Genomic DNA, 20881 nt, shown 5'->3' on the forward strand with positions numbered 1-20881 from the left:
CCCTCCCTCCTCCAAGCAATGGGGTGCATCGAGCAGTTACGCAGCTGTAGGCTCTGTCGGTCCCCTACCACTCTGACTTCAACTTCCTGTTCCGAGGCAGAAGACCGGCACAGCCAAAAGCCGTGCGACTGCTCAGTGCACCCGCTTGTTGCCTGCACCTGGGGTGGACCGCACCCACCACCCCGCCCTTGACATACCACTGTCCAGAAAAAATGGGAGCCCCAACATTTGTCCAAATAACTCGAAGGCGTCCTAATGCAGCAGAATCTGCTGCCTGAAATTCGTAACATTTCTGAGTATCTCCCTGCACTTCAAATTCACAAAAAAGTTGAGCACTTAATTAATGAAATCCAAGAATTCATTGAGCTAAGAGCTCAGTGGCGTTGAAGACTTCATGAATGTGTCAAGGTTGAAGGAAGCCACTTTGAGCACAAATTATGAATTAACTACGAAAGAAAACCCATTATACTAAGGTATTTTCAAAGGTTATACTAAATGTTTAAACAATTGCAAGGTATTTTTAAATCCATTCAAGGGGTCCTGTTTTTCTAGACATTGTGGTGAATAGCGCCTACTGCACATTAGAGACCTGCAAGGGAACGTGGTTTGCGGGAATCCTGCGGAATCTGTGGGAATCCCCTTCGGGGCTGCGGGGTTCCTGTGAGGAAGAAAGCAGTTCTGCAGGGTTCCCATGGGGACGGAAGCAGTTCCTGTGGTGTTCCCATGGGGACGGAAACAGTTCCTGTTAGGTTCCTGTGAAAGTGTAAGGTGCACCTGGGCCAGCCTCTCACCTACCAAGTACCAAGTTCTTTGAATGCTGCTGCCTCTTCCTCCTCTTTGCTTTAACAGCACAAATGCAGAAAGTCTTCCATTAACCCTCTCTGCACCCGGGCTGATGTGCAGGCCTCAGCTCTGACACAGGCACAAGTATCAGAAGTCACCTGACCTACTGGCATGAGAATGTGGTGACCAGAATGTTCCAAGTTCCAAATTCCATTCCTTCCTTGCCTGCAATGCTGCGGCTCGTACCCAGAGAGATACTCTGAGAGCCAACCAGAATTTTTTTTTTTAGGTACCATTAAATTCTTGCGGGGATGGGTAAGATGAAAGGTGACCCCCCAAACCAACAAAAAGAAGGTCCAAATCTCCCGTAAAGTAAAATGAAAACCACAAAAAGGGCGGAAGATGAACCAAAACAGACCAGAGAAGGACCATAGGGAGTAAGAGCACAAGAAAAATTTTTATTGGGACCCTACACGGTCCGTGTTTCGGCCAACAGGCCTTCCTCAGGGGTCCTGAATCTGACGTTTACAGATGCACCTCCGAGATACTCATGAAACGAAAAGCAAAATACGCTGGTGCTGTCTGGTAGCGGGCATAGGCGTATATGCTAGTAAGTATATCGGAGGTGCATCTGTAAACGTCAGATTCAGGACCCCTGAGGAAGGCCTGTTGGCCGAAACACGGACCGTGTAGGGTCCCAATAAAAGTTTTCTGGTGCTCTTACTCCCTATGGTCCTTCTCTGGTCTGTTTTGGTTCATCTTCCGCCCTTTTTGTGGTTTTCATTAAGGTGAAAGGTGGGCACGGGCTAGCCTCCAGTGGGGATGAGCAAAGCAGGGTTCGATTTCTGTCCGCGTGCAATTCTCTACTGCACACAGGTACCAAACTATCAATTCATGACGTCTTTAACACAGGTAAGTGGTATGTACTTCTACATGCCAGTTTATAAAATTGCCATCTAAATAACCCAGATTAATACGATGGCAGCAAATTCAGGGCTAGATTTACTATCCGCACATGACATTTTGAAGCTTCTGTCTGGCTTAGGGCACTGCAGTACTGATCCTCATCCATCCACACTTCAGGCCATGGGAAACCAGGTTGCAGCCGGCAGATCCAACTCCTCAGAAAAGCAAACCAGGCTAGTGGAGGAGTGGCCTAGTGGTTAGAGTGGTGGACTCTGGTCCTGGGGAACTGGGTTCGATTCCCACTTCAGGCACAGGCAGCGCCTTGTGACTCTGGGCAAGTCACTTAACCCTCCATTGCCCCATGAAAGCCGCATTGAGCCTGCCATGAGTGGGAAAGCGCAGGGTACAAATGTAACAAAAATAAAATAGATACTATTGGAGATTCTACATGGAATGTTGCTACTATTGGACATTCTACATGGAATGTTGCTACTATTGGAGTTTCTACATGGAATGTTGCTATTCCACTAGCAACATTCCATGTAGAAGGCTGCGCAGGCTTCTGTTTCTGTGAGTCTGACGTCCTGCACGTACGTGCAGGACGTCAGACTCACAGAAGCAGAAGCCTGCGCGGCCACATTGGTGATCTGCAAGGGCCGACTTCTACATGGAATGTTGCTAGTGGAATAGCAACATTCCATGTAGAATCCCAAATAGCAGCAACAGTGGAGGAGTGACCTAGTGGTTAGGGTGGTGGACTTTGGTCCTGGGGAACTGAGTTCGATTCCCACTTCAGGCACAGGCAGCTCCTTGTGACTCTGGGCAAGTCACTTAACCCTCCATTGCCCCATGTAAGCCGCATTGAGCCTGCCATGAGTGGGAAAGCGCGGGGTACAAATGTAACTAAATAAACTAAATAAATAGTAGCTAAAAAGTCAGTTGTGACTGGCTACATTCCAGTAAGGCCCCATGGACCTATGTGCCGTGCTGCAACACAGGGTCATCTTGCAGTGCACACAGACACATCTCTGCAAAGGTTTGGAAATAACTGTTACTGGGGTGTTGGGAAAACCATCAACTTGCAAAAGTTTGTCAGACTCATCAGGTTTTTGATGCAATCAGTGCAAGGTATGCTGACACTCCATTTCCACACAGCAAGGTGCAGGATGTATGTAGTAAAGGCCTTGAGAAACCACAAACTGAATTTTCTGTCTAATCAGTTTCGAGTAATGCGAAGCAAAGTTTTCCCTTTTAAGTTGAGGAGTGTGGTAGCCGTGTTAGTCCACTCTTAAGGTTATCAATAGAAATCAAACAAAATAAAACATGGAAAAGAAAATAAGATGATACCTTTTTTATTGGACATAACTTAATACATTTCTTGATTAGCTTTCGAAGGTTGCCCCACCCCCATCCTCCCACCCTGTCAGACTGTCATAGTAATGCTTGAATGTTTTCACTTATATACACTGTCAGCTAGCACATTTGCTTATTTCCGATCTGAGGAAGAAGGGCAACCTTCGAAAGCTAATCAAGAAATGTATTAAGTTATGTCCAATAAAAAAGGTATCATCTTATTTTCTTTTCCATGTTTTATTTTGTTTGATTTCTATTGATAACTGTTAAGGGGGAAATTAATCTACAAATTGAGATTACTGCTATATGTAATAAAAGTGAGGTAAGTAAGCCATTGTGACATCACTGATGAGGTTGGCTCTTAGGCATTGGTGGAATGAGCCATTATGACATCACAATATCAGCTCTGGTTACCTGAGACTGCAACTCTTTACAGTAAGGGGGTCGTTATCAACATGGACTACCATTAAGAGATGTGTTATTTTACTGTTAAGGGGAGAGGTGTGGTAGCCGTGTTAGTCCACTCTTAAAGGTTATCAATAGATAATTGATGTCCTCATGCATACCCCCACCCTCCCACTCTGTCAGACTGTCAAAGCAATGCTTTGATGTTTCTCTTATATATACTATCTGCTACCACATTTGCTTATTTCCGATCTGAGGAAGAAGGGCAACCTTCGAAAGCTAATCAAGAAATGTATTAAGTTATGTCCAATAAAAAAGGTATCATCTTATTTTCTTTTCCATGTTTTATTTTGTTTCATTTCTATAGATTCTACATGGAATGTTGCTATTCCACTAGCAACATTCCATGTAGAAGTCGGCCCTTGCGGATCACCAATGTGGCCGCGCAGGCTTCTGCTTCTGTGAGTCTGACGTCCTGCACGTACGTGCAGGACGTCAGACTCACAGAAACAGAAGCCTGCGCAGCCTTCTACATGGAATGTTGCTAGTGGAATAGCAACATTCCATGTAGAATCTCCAAAAGTAGCAACATTCCATGTAGAATCTCCAGTAGTAGCAACATTCCATGTAGAATCTCCAAAAGTAGCAACATTCCATGTAGAATCTCCAGTAGTAGCAACATTCCATGTAGAATCTCCAATGGTATCTATTTTACTGTCATAGTAATGCTTGAATGTTTTCACTTACATACACTGTCAGCTAGCACATTTGCTTATTTCCGATCTGAGGAAGAAGGGCAACCTTCGAAAGCTAATCAAGAAATGCATTAAGTTATGTCCAATAAAAAAGGTATCATCTTATTTTCTTTTCCATGTTTTATTTTGTTTCATTTCTATAGATTCTACATGGAATGTTGCTATTCCACTAGCAACATTCCATGTAGAAGTCGGCCCTTGCGGATCACCAATGTGGCCGCGCAGGCTTCTGCTTCTGTGAGTCTGACGTCCTGCACGTACGTGCAGGACGTCAGACTCACAGAAACAGAAGCCTGCGCAGCCTTCTACATGGAATGTTGCTAGTGGAATAGCAACATTCCATGTAGAATCTCCAATAGTAGCAACATTCCATGTAGAATCTCCAATGGTATCTATTTTACTGTCATAGTAATGCTTGAATGTTTTCACTTACAGTGGGGGAAATAAGTATTTGATCCCTTGCTGATTTTGTAAGTTTGCCCACTGACAAAGACATGAGCAGCCCATAATTGAAGGGTAGGTTATTGGTAACAGTGAGAGATAGCACATCACAAATTAAATCCGGAAAATCACATTGTGGAAAGTATATAAATTTATTTGCATTCTGCAGAGGGAAATAAGTATTTGATCCCCCACCAACCAGTAAGAGATCTGGCCCCTACAGACCAGGTAGATGCTCCAAATCAACTCGTTACCTGCATGACAGACAGCTGTCGGCAATGGTCACCTGTATGAAAGACACCTGTCCACAGACTCAGTGAATCAGTCAGACTCTAACCTCTACAAAATGGCCAAGAGCAAGGAGCTGTCTAAGGATGTCAGGGACAAGATCATACACCTGCACAAGGCTGGAATGGGCTACAAAACCATCAGTAAGACGCTGGGCGAGAAGGAGACAACTGTTGGTGCCATAGTAAGAAAATGGAAGAAGTACAAAATGACTGTCAATCGACAAAGATCTGGGGCTCCACGCAAAATCTCACCTCGTGGGGTATCCTTGATCATGAGGAAGGTTAGAAATCAGCCTACAACTACAAGGGGGGAACTTGTCAATGATCTCAAGGCAGCTGGGACCACTGTCACCACGAAAACCATTGGTAACACATTACGACATAACGGATTGCAATCCTGCAGTGCCCGCAAGGTCCCCCTGCTCCGGAAGGCACATGTGACGGCCCGTCTGAAGTTTGCCAGTGAACACCTGGATGATGCCGAGAGTGATTGGGAGAAGGTGCTGTGGTCAGATGAGACAAAAATTGAGCTCTTTGGCATGAACTCAACTCGCCGTGTTTGGAGGAAGAGAAATGCTGCCTATGACCCAAAGAACACCGTCCCCACTGTCAAGCATGGAGGTGGAAATGTTATGTTTTGGGGGTGTTTCTCTGCTAAGGGCACAGGACTACTTCACCGCATCAATGGGAGAATGGATGGGGCCATGTACCGTACAATTCTGAGTGACAACCTCCTTCCCTCCGCCAGGGCCTTAAAAATGGGTCGTGGCTGGGTCTTCCAGCACGACAATGACCCAAAACATACAGCCAAGGCAACAAAGGAGTGGCTCAGGAAGAAGCACATTAGGGTCATGGAGTGGCCTAGCCAGTCACCAGACCTTAATCCCATTGAAAACTTATGGAGGGAGCTGAAGCTGCGAGTTGCCAAGCGACAGCCCAGAACTCTTAATGATTTAGAGATGATCTGCAAAGAGGAGTGGACCAAAATTCCTCCTGACATGTGTGCAAACCTCATCATCAACTACAGAAGACGTCTGACCGCTGTGCTTGCCAACAAGGGTTTTGCCACCAAGTATTAGGTCTTGTTTGCCAGAGGGATTAAATACTTATTTCCCTCTGCAGAATGCAAATAAATTCATATACTTTCCACAATGTGATTTTCCGGATTTAATTTGTGATGTGCTATCTCTCACTGTTACCAATAACCTACCCTTCAATTATGGGCTGCTCATGTCTTTGTCAGTGGGCAAACTTACAAAATCAGCAAGGGATCAAATACTTATTTCCCCCACTGTATATACACTGTCGGCTAGCACATTTGCTTATTTCCGATCTGAGGAAGAAGGGCAACCTTCGAAAGCTAATCAAGAAATGTATTAAGTTATGTCCAATAAAAAAGGTATCATCTTATTTTCTTTTCCATGTTTTATTTTGTTTGATTTCTATTGATACCCTTTTAAGTTGTAATGAAAGGAAATGCTAGAATGATTGAGGGAGCCAAAAGGGTAGCAGCGATGGATGTGGACTGGCACAACATTTGTCCAAGGTGTTGATTTTCCAGTGAAATGGGAGTGGATAAGGTCATTGCGACCTGTTTCCATGCCCCATGAAACACTGAGCTTTTTCCAAACCTTTGCTAGGCTTGGAAGAAAGGCTATTGAAATAATATTTTTGTGTTTTGTCGGTTTATTTTCATTGGGCCCGATATTCAGACTGCAGTAGGCAACCCACAAAAGTGCATAAGTATTGCTATACTGGGACAGACTGAAGGTCTATCAAGCCCAGCATCCTGTTTCTAACAGTGGCTAATCCAGGTCACAAGTACCTGGCAAGATCCCAAAGACGTACAATACATTTTATGCTGCTTATCTCAGAAATAAGCAGTGGATTTTCCCCAAGTCAATTTAATTATGGTCTATAGACTTTTCCTTTAGGAAGCTGTCCAAACCTTTTTTAAACTCCGCTAAGCTAACCGCCTTTACCACATTCTCTGGCAACGAATTCCAGAGTTTAATTACACGCTGAGTGAAGATAAATTTTCTCTGATTCATTTTAAAATTACTACTTTGTAGCTTCATCGCATGCCCCCTAGTCCTAGTATTTTGGGAAAGAGTAAACGAATGATTCGCGTCTACCCAGTGCCATAGCGAGGGTGCCTGACTCCCGGGGCGGGTTGCCGCTGCGCACCCCCCCCCGGGTGCAGGGCATGGCGCACCCCCCCCCCTCCGAAGCGCTCCCCCCCGAAACGCACCCTACCTTTCAGCGGGGGGCAGGCGCGAGGGCCGATCCGCCCCCAGTGCACATCACTGGGAGCTGCGTCGGCTCTGCTGCTTCCCTGCCCCGGAACAGGAAGTAACCTGTTCCAGGGCAGAAAGAGCAAGGAACCAGCGAGCCGACACCCCCCCCCAGCGCGTGCACCCGGGGCGGACCGCCCCACCGCCCCCCCTTCCTACGCCACTGCGTCTACCCATTCCACTCCATTCATTATTAATTTGTTTCCTGTTTGTTTAATTTTAAAGAAACAAAACTAACAAAGAAAAGAGAAAAAAAATGTCTGTCCAAAATGGCAGCTAAATGTGTTTTAAAAAGTCCTCCTATGGATCTCCTTTCAGCCTCGCCCTCAACCTACCCCCCCTCTCCCCGGACCCCTCATTTATAGTCTTCTTAGGGCAGGAGAATCCCCTTTCATTCCTGCTCTGCTGCTTCTCTTTGTCCAGATGGAGTTTCTTGACCTGAGGAAAACTTAATGAGACAATTAAAACTATAAGTTGCTGCAATCAGTAAGGGTAGGGTGCAGCCAGCAGCGGACTGGCCTGTTCTTTATGATATAAAAAGAGTGGCAAATCTTATTTATATATTCAGTTGTATTCACCTTTAATTCTGCCATCTCTATCATGCAGTTACTGAGATTGTCATTTCTGACACGTAAGGCGCACTGAAAAATGGCCTGCGCCTTGGGTGAATGTCTTCATAATGTCTCCTTCTTTGTGGTCATCTTTGACTCCACCCTCTCCTTCTCTGCACATATTCAGCAGACTGCTAAAACCTGTCGTTTCTTTCTCTATAATATCAGCAAAATTCACCCTTTCCTTTCTGAGCACGCTACCAGAACCCTCATCCGCACTCTTATCACCTCTCGCTTAGACTATTGCAACTTGCTTCTCACAGGTCTCCCACTTAGCCATCTCTCTCCTCTTCAATCTGTTCAAAATTCTGCTGCACGACTAATATTCTGCCAGTGTCGTTATGCTCATATTAGCCCTCTCCTGAAGTAACTTCACTGGCTTCCTATCCGTTTCCTCATACAGTTCAAACTCCACTTATTGACCTATAAGTGCATTCACTCTGCAGCTCCCCAGTACCTCTCCACTCTCATCTCTCCCTACATTCCTCCCCGGGAACTCTGTTCACTGGGTAAATCTCTCTTATCTGCACCCTTCTCCTCCACTGCTAACTCCAGACTCCGTTCCTTTTATCTTGCTGCACCATATGCCTGGAATAGACTTCCTGAGCCGGTACGTCAAGCTCCATCTCTGGCCGTCTTCAAATCTATGCTAAAAGCCCACCTTTTTCATGCTGCTTTTAACTCCTAACGCTTATTCACTTCTTCAGAACCCTAATTTTATCATCCTCACTTTAATATTCCCTTATCTCTTGTTTGTTCTGTCTGTCTGTCCTAATTAGATTGTAAGCTCTGTTGAGCAGGGACTGTCTCTTCATGTTCAAGTGTACAGCGCTATGTATGTCTCGTAGCACTTTACAAATGATAAGTAGTAGTAGTAGTAGTAGTATAAAGGCGGTTAATAAATCCCAATAAATAAATAAATAAATGATTATTTAACCCCTTCTCTCCTCCAATGGCAAGGTATAATACAAGAAGTGCAGACTGGACTTGTCTTACCTGGGAATGCTTGTTAAATACGTCACCACATTCAGAAAATCTTCATCGGGGATTTCACTGAAGCCAGGACATTCTGGGAAGGTGATGATTGGAGCCCCATCTTTCCCTCTTCCTCCTGTAATTAAAACAAGATGTGAAGAAACGATACCTCAGCAGAAGATGTTAATATAGGCAAGGATCTAAATATGTTCACAGCTGAATAAACGGAGGTTCAGGAGGGGCCCAAAAGGACCATGGAGTAGAGGCGGCCGAGGGAAACTGTCACTTCCATGGTGGGACAGCATAATAATGTTTTATGGCCCACACAGTACCGTATTACAATATTAGTCACATTAATTACACACACAAAAATGTCTTTTATATATGATGGCACTAAGTTGAAACTTAATGTTCAGTCACTACTGTAAAGCCTTTGGGTGGAGCACTTAAGTGGCAGAAAAGATTCAATGCAGAGTTAGTCTTCACAAGCAATGAGCAGGTGCTGCCCTCTGGTGGTCACAAGAAGACACAGAAAGAGCAGAGAAAACTACATGCACACATTGGCTAAATCAGATGCGGAGGACGCAAAGAAGCAGGTCAGAGAAATATGTCTGCACACAATCAGTACTTTGATTTACAATGGATGCCATCACCATCACAGAGCAGAGATTAATAAAAAAGCTTGCTAGCTGATTAGAGTCCATAGTAACATAGTAAATGACGGCAGATAAAGACCTGTACGGTCCATCCAGTCTGCCCAACAAGATAAACTCATTTTACATGGTATGTGATACTTTATACCCGAGTTTGATTTGTCCCTGCCTTTCTCAGGGCACAGACCGTAAAAGTCTGCCCAGCAGTCTTCCTGTACTAAAAGTTCTGAAGCTAATGTCGAAGCCCCTTAAAATTTACACTCCAGCTCATCCATATCTATTCAGCCACAATCAGGGCACAGACCGTAGAGGTCTGCCCTGCACCGGTTTTACTCTCCAATCACCGGTGTTGCCACCCAATCTCCGCTAAGATTCCATGGATCCATTCCTTCTAAACAGGATTCCTTTGTGTTTACCCCACGAATGATTGAATTCCATTACCGTTTTTATCTCCACCACCTCCTGCGGGAGGGCATTCCACGTATCTACCACACTCTCTCTGTGAAAAAATACTTCCTGACCTTACTCCTGAGTCTGACCCCCTTCAACCTCAATTCATGTCCTCTAGTTCTACCACCTTCCCGTCTCCAGAAAAGGTTTGTTTGCAGATTAATACCTTTCAAATATCTGAACGTCTGTATCATGTCACCCCTGTTTCTCCTTTCCTCCAAGGTATACATGTTCAGGTCGGCAAGTCTCTCCCATACCATTTTTGTAGCTTTTCTTTGCACCGCTTCAAGTCTTTTAACATCCTTAGCAAGATACGGCCTCCAAAACTGAACACGGATGCTTCATAAACCTATAACAGATTGTATGTGCTACTTTATATGTATATCTGACCTATCAGTTTCTATCACAAGGTTGGGATGCAATGTGATCAATGATGCTTTGAAGCTGGGAGCTGCACTCTGAACTGGTGGCCCGGCAGTGAAAAGCTTTAACGCTGTGACCATTCTCCTGAGCCACCCAGTACCTGCATTGCTTCTGATCTCCCCTCTCTGATAAACAGATCCTCTCCTCTAATTAGTGAACAGAATATCATTATTTCTAGTTGGAGCCATTATGATATCATTCAACATCATCAATGCAGAGAAATAACACAGGTGTGGAGCACAGAGGTGACAAGTGTTGGATGCAAAGAGTTGACACCTACATTGATGGTCAGTTTTCCGGTGCGAGTGATTGCTGAGACTTAAGATAACGGTGCAAAGTGAAGACAAACAAGAAGGTTTTTCCTGAGCTACATATGAATCACAGAACTGATTCTCTATCATCTAGACTATTGTACTATCTGAATAATAATTTAACTCTTGCATTAAGAATTCACTTAACCATCAAGTTCAAGGCTAAAGTCAGGAGAGAAAGCAGCACAGACTCGCTCATGCAGCAGACAGAGAGAGAGTCCGAGAGCTCACACTTCACTGGGTAGCTTCTCAAACTTCTTTCTGAACTGCTGCTTAAAAATTAGCAGTAACTTAACTTACAGCTGAACTTCTCTTCCCATCTGCACCTGAAGTGCTTTGTGAGCATACCCTGGACAGGAGTCAACGGTTGCTTTGGAATTAGAAAAGGTACAGAGAAGAGCGACGAAAATGATAAAGGGGATGGGACGACTGCCCTATGAGGAAAGGCTGAAGTGTCTAGGGATCTTCAGCTTGGAGAAGAGATGGCTGAGGGTAGATATGATAGAGGTCTATAAAATAATGAGTGGAGTGGAACGGGTAGAAATGAATCATTTGTTTACGCTTTCCAAAAATACTAGGACTAGGGGGCATGCGATGAAGCTACAAAGTAGTAAATTTAATACGAATCAGATAAATTTTTTCTTCACTCAACGTGTAATTAAACTCTGGAATTTGTTGCCAGAGAATGTGGTAAAGGCGGTTAGCTTAGCGGGGTTTTAAAAAGGTTTGGACGGCTTCCTAAAGGAAAAGTCCATAGATCATTATTAGAATGGACTTGGGGAGAATCCACTGCTTATTTCTGGGATAAGCAGCATAAAATGTATTGAACGTTTTCAGGATCTTGCCAGGTATTTGTGACCTGGATTGGCCACTGTTAGAAACAGGATGCTGGGCTTGATGGACCTTTGGTCTGCCCCAGTGTGGCAATACTTATCTACTTATGTACCTTCTCCCCTTTCAGGTTCCCATGTTGCAGACTCACAAACTGACTCAAAAGGGCAGTGTGACATCCTCACAGTCATGGCACCCAAGGTGGTAGCCCCAGTGGCGTAGCAAGGGCGGGGCGGTGGGGGTGGTCTGCCCCGGGTGTCAACGGGTGGGGGGGGGGGGGTGCTCCGCTGGCGAGTCCCTACCAGCTCCATCCACCTACCCACCCACCCCCCGACACAGTCCCCACCTCTCTACCAGCTCCGTCCACCCGGCACTGTGCAGCGTGGGCGCCTCGCATCTGCAGCGCTGCTGTAAAAGAAGAAAATCGCCTTGTCGTTGGCCCTTCCCGCACTGTGTCCCACCCTCGAGGAAATAGGAAGTTACATCAGAGAGCGGGACACAGTGAGGGAAGGGCCGATGACGAGGCGATTTTCTTCTTTTACAGCAGCGCTGCAGATGCGAGGCGCCACGCTGCACAGTGCCGGGTGGACGGAGCTGGTAGGCAGGTGGGGACTGTGTCGGGGGGTGCCGTGGGGGATGCGCCAACGCCAGGGGGGTGCCATGTTGCCCTGCACCCGGGGGGGGGGGTGCGCAGCAGCGATCCGGTCCGGGTGTCAGCCAACCACGGAACGCCACTGGGTAGCTCTGCTTGCCCATCCCTTGCAGCAGCCCTGAATCTACTTTCCATGACATCCACTGGTTCAGCATGCTTGCATTCGTTTGATCTTGTGATCTGCTCACATACTATTTCAGGACTCACAATGCCGTCATCAGATGGCAGCTTCCGGAGCTAAGCTTGCATTGTTTTGTGTTTTAAAGCAGAACGTGCTACCCCTTGAAATGTGTCTGCGTTTCCTTTGCAGCACTTTTACAAAGGGAAAGGGAATAAATAAAATATAAGGCTCTTTCAATGCATTTTCCATGATACTTTACAGGAAATACTTATGAGAACCATTCATAGCCAGGATATCGCAAGAGAGTGAGTGGAGGGGGTGAAAGGGAGATTACTGTGTTTGCAGTAAACTATGTAAAATAGTTCAGGCATGTCGGCTCTGGGATTACCCTACAATTACAGCTTTCTGAATGTTGTCGCTCATAAACTGTATTTATTTATTTGGACTTATTTACCTTTAAATATGTTTTTAAGGGGTCCTTTTACTAAGGTGTGCTGAAAAAATGGCTTGCGGTAGCGTAGGCGTGTGTTTTGGGTGCACGCCGATCCATTTTTCAGCGTGCCTGTAAAAGAAAAGGCCTTTTTTTAAATTTTGGGCGAAAATGAATGTGCAGCAAAATCAAAATTGCTGCGCGTCCATTTTGGATCTGAGACCTTACCACCAGCCATTGACCTAGTGGTAAAGACTCACATGGTAACCAGGTGGTAATGACCTATGCGCGTCAAGTGCCATTTGGCGTGCGTCCGAAATTTTTCGGACGCGCACCAAAAATGAAATTACCACAAGAGCCACGTGGTAGCCGTGCGGTAACTCCATTTTAGCGTGTGTCGGGCACGCATAGAAGCTTAAGCGGCTTAGCGAAAAGGTCCCTATGTCCTTACAAAAAGCAGATCCTCAGGTAATGAGAGCCAGGATTGAACATCTTGGTAACCAAAAGATTTTTCTAAAATCTTCTTATACTTAATACCAACAAACGATGGAAAGCGTAATAAAAAAGGATCTCTTGAAAGGAAACACCACCAAGTTTAACAGATATTCTGAACTGATTCCATTAAGCATTTTAAAGACCAAACAAGCTAGTTTAAATGAAACGTGGGCTTGTACAGGTAACCGGTGTAGGGAAATCAGGGCTGAAGTTATACTATCATGCTTCTTTAAATGGATTACAAGTCTGGCAGTAGTGTAGGATCTGCAATTTAAGTTCGTAATTTAACAGTAATAGATAAATGGTGTAGAATGAGTAGAAGTGAATCGATTTGCTACTCATTCCAAAAGTACAACGATTAGGGGACACTGAAGGAAGTTACATGGAAATACTTTTAAAACAATTTGGAGGAAATTTTTTTTTTTTGTTACATTTGTACCCCACGCTTTCCCACTCATGGCAGGCTCAATGCGGCTTACATGGGGCAATGGAGGGTTAAGTGACTTGCCCAGAGTCACAAGGAGCTGCCTGTGCCTGAAGTGGGAATCGAACTCAGTTCCTCAGGACCAAAGTCCACCACCCTAACCACTAGGCCACTCCTCCACTGTTGCTACTATTTGAGATTCTACATGGGCAACATTCCATGTAGAAGTCGGCCCTTGCAGATCACCAATGTGGCCGCCACGTACGTGAAAGACGTCAGACTCACAGAAACAGAAGCCTGCGCAGCCTTCTACATGGAATGTTGCTAGTGGAATAGCAACATTCCATGTAGAATCTCCAATAGTAGCAACATTCCATGTAGAATCTCCAATGTATCTATTTTATTTTTGTTACATTTGTACCCTGCGCTTTCCCACTCATGGCAGGCTCAATGCGGCTTACATGGGGCAATGGAGGGTTAAGTGACTTGCCCAGAGTCACAAGGAGCTGCCTGTGCCTGAAGTGGGAATTGAACTCAGTTCCTCAGGACCAAAGTCCACCACCCTAACCACTAGGCCACTCAATGTGGCTAACAAAGTTACAAGAAAATTGCATAATACAACAGGAGAAAATTGTTCCAGTAACAGGATACAAAGAAGTACAGAGGAGCTAAAATAAGAGAATACGGATGGGAAAACAGGAGCAACCAAGGAGAAGCTGACATAGGGTAAAGAGCAGGTAAACTACCAAAATGGGAAAAAAAGGAGGTTAAACAACATTGCTGACTTCGGGGTAGGCTTTAGTAAACAAATAAGTTTTTAACAGTTTTTTAAAAGTTTGATGATCCGATGACTCTTTCAAGAGTCTCGGCAAAGCATTCCAGGTTCGTGGGCTGATGAACGAGAAGGAAGAAACGTAGAGCGTCTTGTATTTCAGATTCCTGCATGAAGGATAGTGCAGGTTAAGATAAGTTCTAGATGACACCATCAATGAATAGTTAAGTTCTGGAACTCTTTGAAGGATGCAGTAACAGCATTTAGCACATCTGGGTTTAAAGGTTTGGACAAGTTCCTGGAGGGAAACTCCATAGTCTGCCATTGAGACAGACATGGGGAAGCCACTGCTTGTCCAAGGATTGGTAGCACGGAATGTTGCTACTCTTTGAGATTCTGCATGGAATCTTGTCACTCTTTAGGATTCCGGAATCTTGCTATTCTTTTGGGTTCTACATGGAATGTCGCTACTCTTTGAGATTCTGCAGGGAATCTTGTCATTCTTTAGGATTCCGGAATCTTGCTATTCTTTGGGGTTCTACATGGAATGTCGCTACTCTTTGAGATTCTGCATGGAATCTTGTCACTCTTTAGGATTCCGGAATCTTGCTATTCTTTGGGGTTCTACGTGGAATGTCGCTACTCTTTGAGATTCTGCATGGAATCTTGTCACTCTTTAGGATTCCGGAATCTTGCTATTCTTTGGGGTTCTACATGGAATGTCGCTACTCTTTGAGATTCTGCAGGGAATCTTGTCACTCTTTAGGATTCCGGAATCTTGCTATTCTTTGGGGTTCTACGTGGAATGTCGCTACTCTTTGAGATTCTGCATGGAATCTTGTCACTCTTTAGGATTCCGGAATCTTGCTATTCTTTTGGGTTCTACGTGGAATGTCGCTACTCTTTGAGATTCTGCATGGAATCTTGTCACTCTTTAGGATTCCGGAATCTTGCTATTCTTTGGGGTTCTACATGGATTGTCGCTACTCTTTGAGATTCTGCAGGGAATCTTGTCACTCTTTAGGATTCCGGAATCTTGCTATTCTTTGGGGTTCTACATGGATTGTCGCTACTCTTTGAGATTCTGCAGGGAATCTTTTCACTCTTTAGGATTCCGGAATCTTGCTATTCTTTGGGGTTCTACGTGGAATGGTGCCGCTATCTGGATTTCTGCCAAGTACTTGTGACCTGGCTTGGCCACTGTTTGGAAAACAGGATACTGGGCTAGATGGACCATTGGTCTGACCCAGTATGGCTATTCTTATGCTCTAATACAGACTGTTACAGTAATCTAAGTGGTATAAAGCGAGAGCCTGAGCTAATACAGCAAAATGTTTTCTGTCAAAATAATGGCAAACATTACACAACAATTGAAGCTTAAAGAAACCTGTCTTAACAATATGAGTAACTTTGTAGTTTGAAAAAAAGAGTCCAGGAAAAAGCCCAGTACCTTAACAGTGCACTAAACCCAAGAACAAGGGAGTGGAGATTTTGAATGTTTCTGGAATCGACTTAGGGAATCTTTTACTAAACTGCAGTAGCATTTTTAGCTCCAGGTAGAAATCAGCTGGCACTAAATGCCCAGACGCCCATCAAACATATAAACGGCGAGTGACCGTACTCACTCGCAAATGCGCAGTAGAGCCTTCCCTCTCTGTCCCGCCCCCGCATCAATACGTGATGACGGGGGCGGGACAGAGAGGGAAACTGTGCGAAGCCGCCGAGGTCGCTACCGCTCCCCCCCCCCCCCTCCGAGGTCACCGCTACCGCTCCCCCCTACCCGGAGTCGCCGCTGCCACCCCTCCACCCGGCCCGGGCCCTCTCTTCGCTACTGAACTTATATCCATTCGCCGGAATGCAGCACACACATCAGCTGAGCTGCCATCGGCCTTCCTTCCCTGCCTGTGTCCCGCCCTTGCTGTCGTTACGTCACATGAGGGCGGGACATAGGCAGAGAAGGAAGGCAGACGGCAGCTCAGCTGATATACGTGCTGCGTTCCGGCAAATTTAGCGAAGAGAGGGCCCGGGCTGGGTGGAGGGGTGGCAGCAGCGACTCCGGGGTGGGGGGGAACGCCAGCGTCGTCCTCCGAAAACCCCAATACCAGCCCGTTTTTACGGGCTCAACGGCTAGTAGGAATATAATGGGCAACTAGTTGTTTACCACCAGCTAATTTCTACTGTGACCTAAAAACAGTACCACGACTTAGTAAAAGGCCCCCTTACTTAGAGCATCTATCTGTAATAGTTTTGTCTTGTCCTTATTTAATTTAAAACCATGAGTTACACAGTGAAGTTCAATGAGGTGATCATCGGATTTTGAGACTAAAATAAAATAAGAATAAAACCGTACTTTCAAGGCAGAAAACCCCGACTCAAAACAAGACATATATATATATATATACAGTGGGGGAAATAAGTATTTGATCCCTTGCTGATTTTGTAAGTTTGCCCACTGACAAAGACATGAGCAGCCCATAATTGAAGGGTAGGTTATTGGTAACAGTGAGAGATAGCACATCACAAATTAAATCCGGAAAATCACATTGTGGAAAGTATATGAATTTATTTGCATTCTGCAGAGGGAAATAAGTATTTAATCCCTCTGGCAAACAAGACCTAATACTTGGTGGCAAAACCCTTGTTGGCAAGCACAGCGGTCAGACGTCTTCTGTAGTTGATGATGAGGTTTGCACACATGTCAGGAGGAATTTTGGTCCACTCCTCTTTGCAGATCATCTCTAAATCATTAAGAGTTCTGGGCTGTCGCTTGGCAACTCGCAGCTTCAGCTCCCTCCATAAGTTTTCAATGGGATTAAGGTCTGGTGACTGGCTAGGCCACTCCATGACCCTAATGTGCTTCTTCCTGAGCCACTCCTTTGTTGCCTTGGCTGTATGTTTTGGGTCATTGTCGTGCTGGAAGACCCAGCCACGACCCATTTTTAAGGCCCTGGCGGAGGGAAGGAGGTTGTCACTCAGAATTGTACGGTACATGGCCCCATCCATTCTCCCATTGATGCGGTGAAGTAGTCCTGTGCCCTTAGCAGAGAAACACCCCCAAAACATAACATTTCCACCTCCATGCTTGACAGTGGGGACGGTGTTCTTTGGGTCATAGGCAGCATTTCTCTTCCTCCAAACACGGCGAGTTGAGTTCATGCCAAAGAGCTCAATTTTTGTCTCATCTGACCACAGCACCTTCTCCCAATCACTCTCGGCATCATCCAGGTGTTCACTGGCAAACTTCAGACGGGCCGTCACATGTGCCTTCCGGAGCAGGGGGACCTTGCGGGCACTGCAGGATTGCAATCCGTTATGTCGTAATGTGTTACCAATGGTTTTCGTGGTGACAGTGGTCCCAGCTGCCTTGAGATCATTGACAAGTTCCCCCCTTGTAGTTGTAGGCTGATTTCTAACCTTCCTCATGATCAAGGATACCCCACGAGGTGAGATTTTGCATGGAGCCCCAGATCTTTGTCGATTGACAGTCATTTTGTACTTCTTCCATTTTCTTACAACCAACAGTTGTCTCCTTCTCGCCCAGCATCTTACTGATGGTTTTGTAGCCCATTCCAGCCTTGTGCAGGTGTATGATCTTGTCCCTGACATCCTTAGACAGCTCCTTGCTCTTGGCCATTTTGTAGAGGTTAGAGTCTGACTGATTCACTGAGTCTGTGGACAGGTGTCTTTCATACAGGTGACCATTGTCGACAGCTGTCTGTCATGCAGGTAACGAGTTGATTTGGAGCATCTACCTGGTCTGTAGAGGCCAGATCTCTTACTGGTTGGTGGGGGATCAAATACTTATTTCCCTCTGCAGAATGCAAATAAATTCATATACTTTCCACAATGTGATTTTCCGGATTTAATTTGTGATGTGCTATCTCTCACTGTTACCAATAACCTACCCTTCAATTATGGGCTGCTCATGTCTTTGTCAGTGGGCAAACTTACAAAATCAGCAAGGGATCAAATACTTATTTCCCCCACTGTATATATATATATATTAAATAAAATAGGAGAGAACTTATCCAAACGCCACGACCTAACCCTACGAACCCACCTATCCATCACCAGTTCCTGTGACAACGGCAATGACTCAGACCACGCCTCCTCCACGTTTTCCTATGCTTATCCTGACCTTATCCTTGATTATCTCAATCTAACCTAATACTAACACCTCCTCCTACCTCCTCTACCCCCTCTCCTTCATAATATTACCTATCCACTCATCCCCATTACTCCGCTAAGCTTAGCCTGTTTTTCTCTGCATTATACTCTGTAATTGTACTACTATGTAAGCCGCATTGAACCTGCTATGAGTGGGAAAGTGCGGGGTATAAATGTAACAAATAAATAAATAAATAAAAACCCGACTCAAAACAAGACATCAAACATATAAATGGCAAGAGGCGTACTCACTCGCAAATGCGCAGTAGAGACCCTCTCTGTCCCGCCCCCCGCGTCAAAACGTGATGACGGGGGCGTGACAGAGAGGGAACCTGCGCACCTCCCAGTGAGGGAACTGCCGTCGCCACCGCTTCCCCCCCCCAGGGATACCGCTACCGCTCCCCCCACCCACCCGGAGTCGCTGCCGCCACCCACCCTCCACCCAGCCCGGGTACCTGGCTTCACTATTCAAACCGCCGGAACGCAGCACACAGCTCATCTGAGCTGCCGTTGGCCTTCCTTACCTGCCTGTGTCCCGCCCTCGCCGACGTTACGTCACACGAGGGCGGAACACACGCAGAGAAGAAGGAAGGCCGACGGCAGCTCAGATGAGCTGTGTGCTGCGTTCCGGCGGTTTGAATAGTGAAGCCAGGTATCCGGCCCGGGTGGAGGGGTGGCGGAGGGGACTCGGGGGGGGGGGACAGCGGCGGCGACCTATCCGGGGGGGGGGGGCCTTTCAACCCCTCCCTTCCTTTACTAGCCCGTTTTTACTGGCTCAACGGCTAGTATATATATATTAAATAAAATAGGAAACCCCATGGGGAGAAATCCAGCTCTCAAGATAAAACCTCCCTCATTTTAACAGTACAATGTTTATTCAGTAAAAAGTCTGAGAACCGAGAAGACTTTGCCAGGAATTCCCTGTGAGCTCAATTTGAAGAGAACTGTATGATCTACCGTATCAAAGGCAGCTGTCAGATCACATTGCAGTAGACTAGACACGGTTCCTTTCGCCAGCAAAAGTTTAGCATCTGAAACCAGCGCTAACAAGGCTGACTCTGTTCTGTGAAAGGCCCTGAAGCCAAATTGTTTACAGTTCTCTAAACATTGAAAACTTAGGATGTATTAAGTCTCTTATTTTAACAATTTTGTCCGAAAAATAGTTTGCTAAGGTAGAGGCAGAAGGACCAGACAGGGCCATCAAGGGGGGGGGGGGGGGGGGCGTGGGGGCAAGGTTTCTGGACCCGGGCATCAAAGGGGGGCCCGGCACTGGGGTCTCTCTCTCTCTCTTGCTCCTGATGAGACCTGGGTGATTGCATACCAACAGGAGAAGGAAAGAGAAAACTCCGGCGTCGGGCCCCCCTTGGAGGCTGGAGAGGACCTGGAGAAGACACAGAGAGACTTCTGGTTTGGCTGGCGGGGGTCCCCCTCAGGCCCCACCAGCAGAAAAGGTCTTCCTCCAGTGCTGCTCTTTCCTCTGCCACACTGCCTGCCAAGCGGCTGCTTTTCCCCTCAGGCCACGCATGCTCGGGTTTTGAAACTGAGCAACGTGAGAGAAAAAGCAGCTGCAGGGGTAGGAAATGCGGGTGGGCGGGCGGCAGCGATCCTGGGGTGGCAGCAGCAGCGGCGGTGATCCTGGGAGGGCCAGCAGCGACAGAGATCCTGGAGGGGGCGGCAGCCCTGCCCTGGGCCTGGCTCAGTCTCTCGGCGGCCCTGGGACCAGAATGCAGATTACATGAATCATCGCAACTCGGAGAAAGATTCCTAAAAATATTACAAAGTTGTCATGAGGATGATAAAGAATTCTCTATTTGGGAGGTAAAATAAGATGATTTCACTTTTTATATGGCTAATTGTATGCTCTAATAGCTTTCTTCCAGTCAGATTTTACTACCAAGACTACAAGACCGACGCCAATTATGCTCAAGACGTCGACAGGAAGATTTCAAGCTAGCCAGCTCCTGAGCATACCATTTTACTTTATAAGCTGAAGGGACAACTTTACTAATTAAAGGCGTTATATCATCTGTTCTCAAGGTCGCTGGCAGCAAGCATAGATTACACAAGCTGCTCCTGCCGACCCTGGAGCCTTTCCTCTGATGCAACTTCCTGTTTCCACGTAGGCCAGACTACACGGGAGGAAAGTCTTTGGGGCTGGCATGAGCAGCTCGTGTGAATCACTGCTGGCAACCTGCAAAAAGCAAAGAAGTTTTAAAAGATATATGAGGGGGGGGGGGGGATTTAGAGACTGAAATGCTGGATCGTCAGCAGGGGACAAGGGAGAGGAGGGAGAAATGCCAAATCACCAGCAGGGTAAGAAGTAGAAGACAGAGGGAGAG

At 46.1% G+C, this 20881-nt stretch overlaps 1 protein-coding gene across 1 annotated transcript in view; it reads right to left on the minus strand.

The window, feature by feature from the left end:
- Nucleotides 1-20881, minus strand: part of MCF2L2 (MCF.2 cell line derived transforming sequence-like 2) — a 410388-nt gene that overhangs the window by 323448 nt on the left and 66059 nt on the right. Inside the window, exon 3 of the mRNA XM_030216237.1 lies at nt 8835-8949. Coding sequence (XP_030072097.1) covers nt 8835-8949 — 115 coding nt within the window. The remainder of the gene's footprint in view (nt 1-8834; nt 8950-20881) is intronic.

This window comes from Microcaecilia unicolor, chromosome 10, assembly GCF_901765095.1.
Source record: "Microcaecilia unicolor chromosome 10, aMicUni1.1, whole genome shotgun sequence".
Taxonomy (NCBI): Eukaryota; Metazoa; Chordata; class Amphibia; order Gymnophiona; family Siphonopidae; genus Microcaecilia; species Microcaecilia unicolor.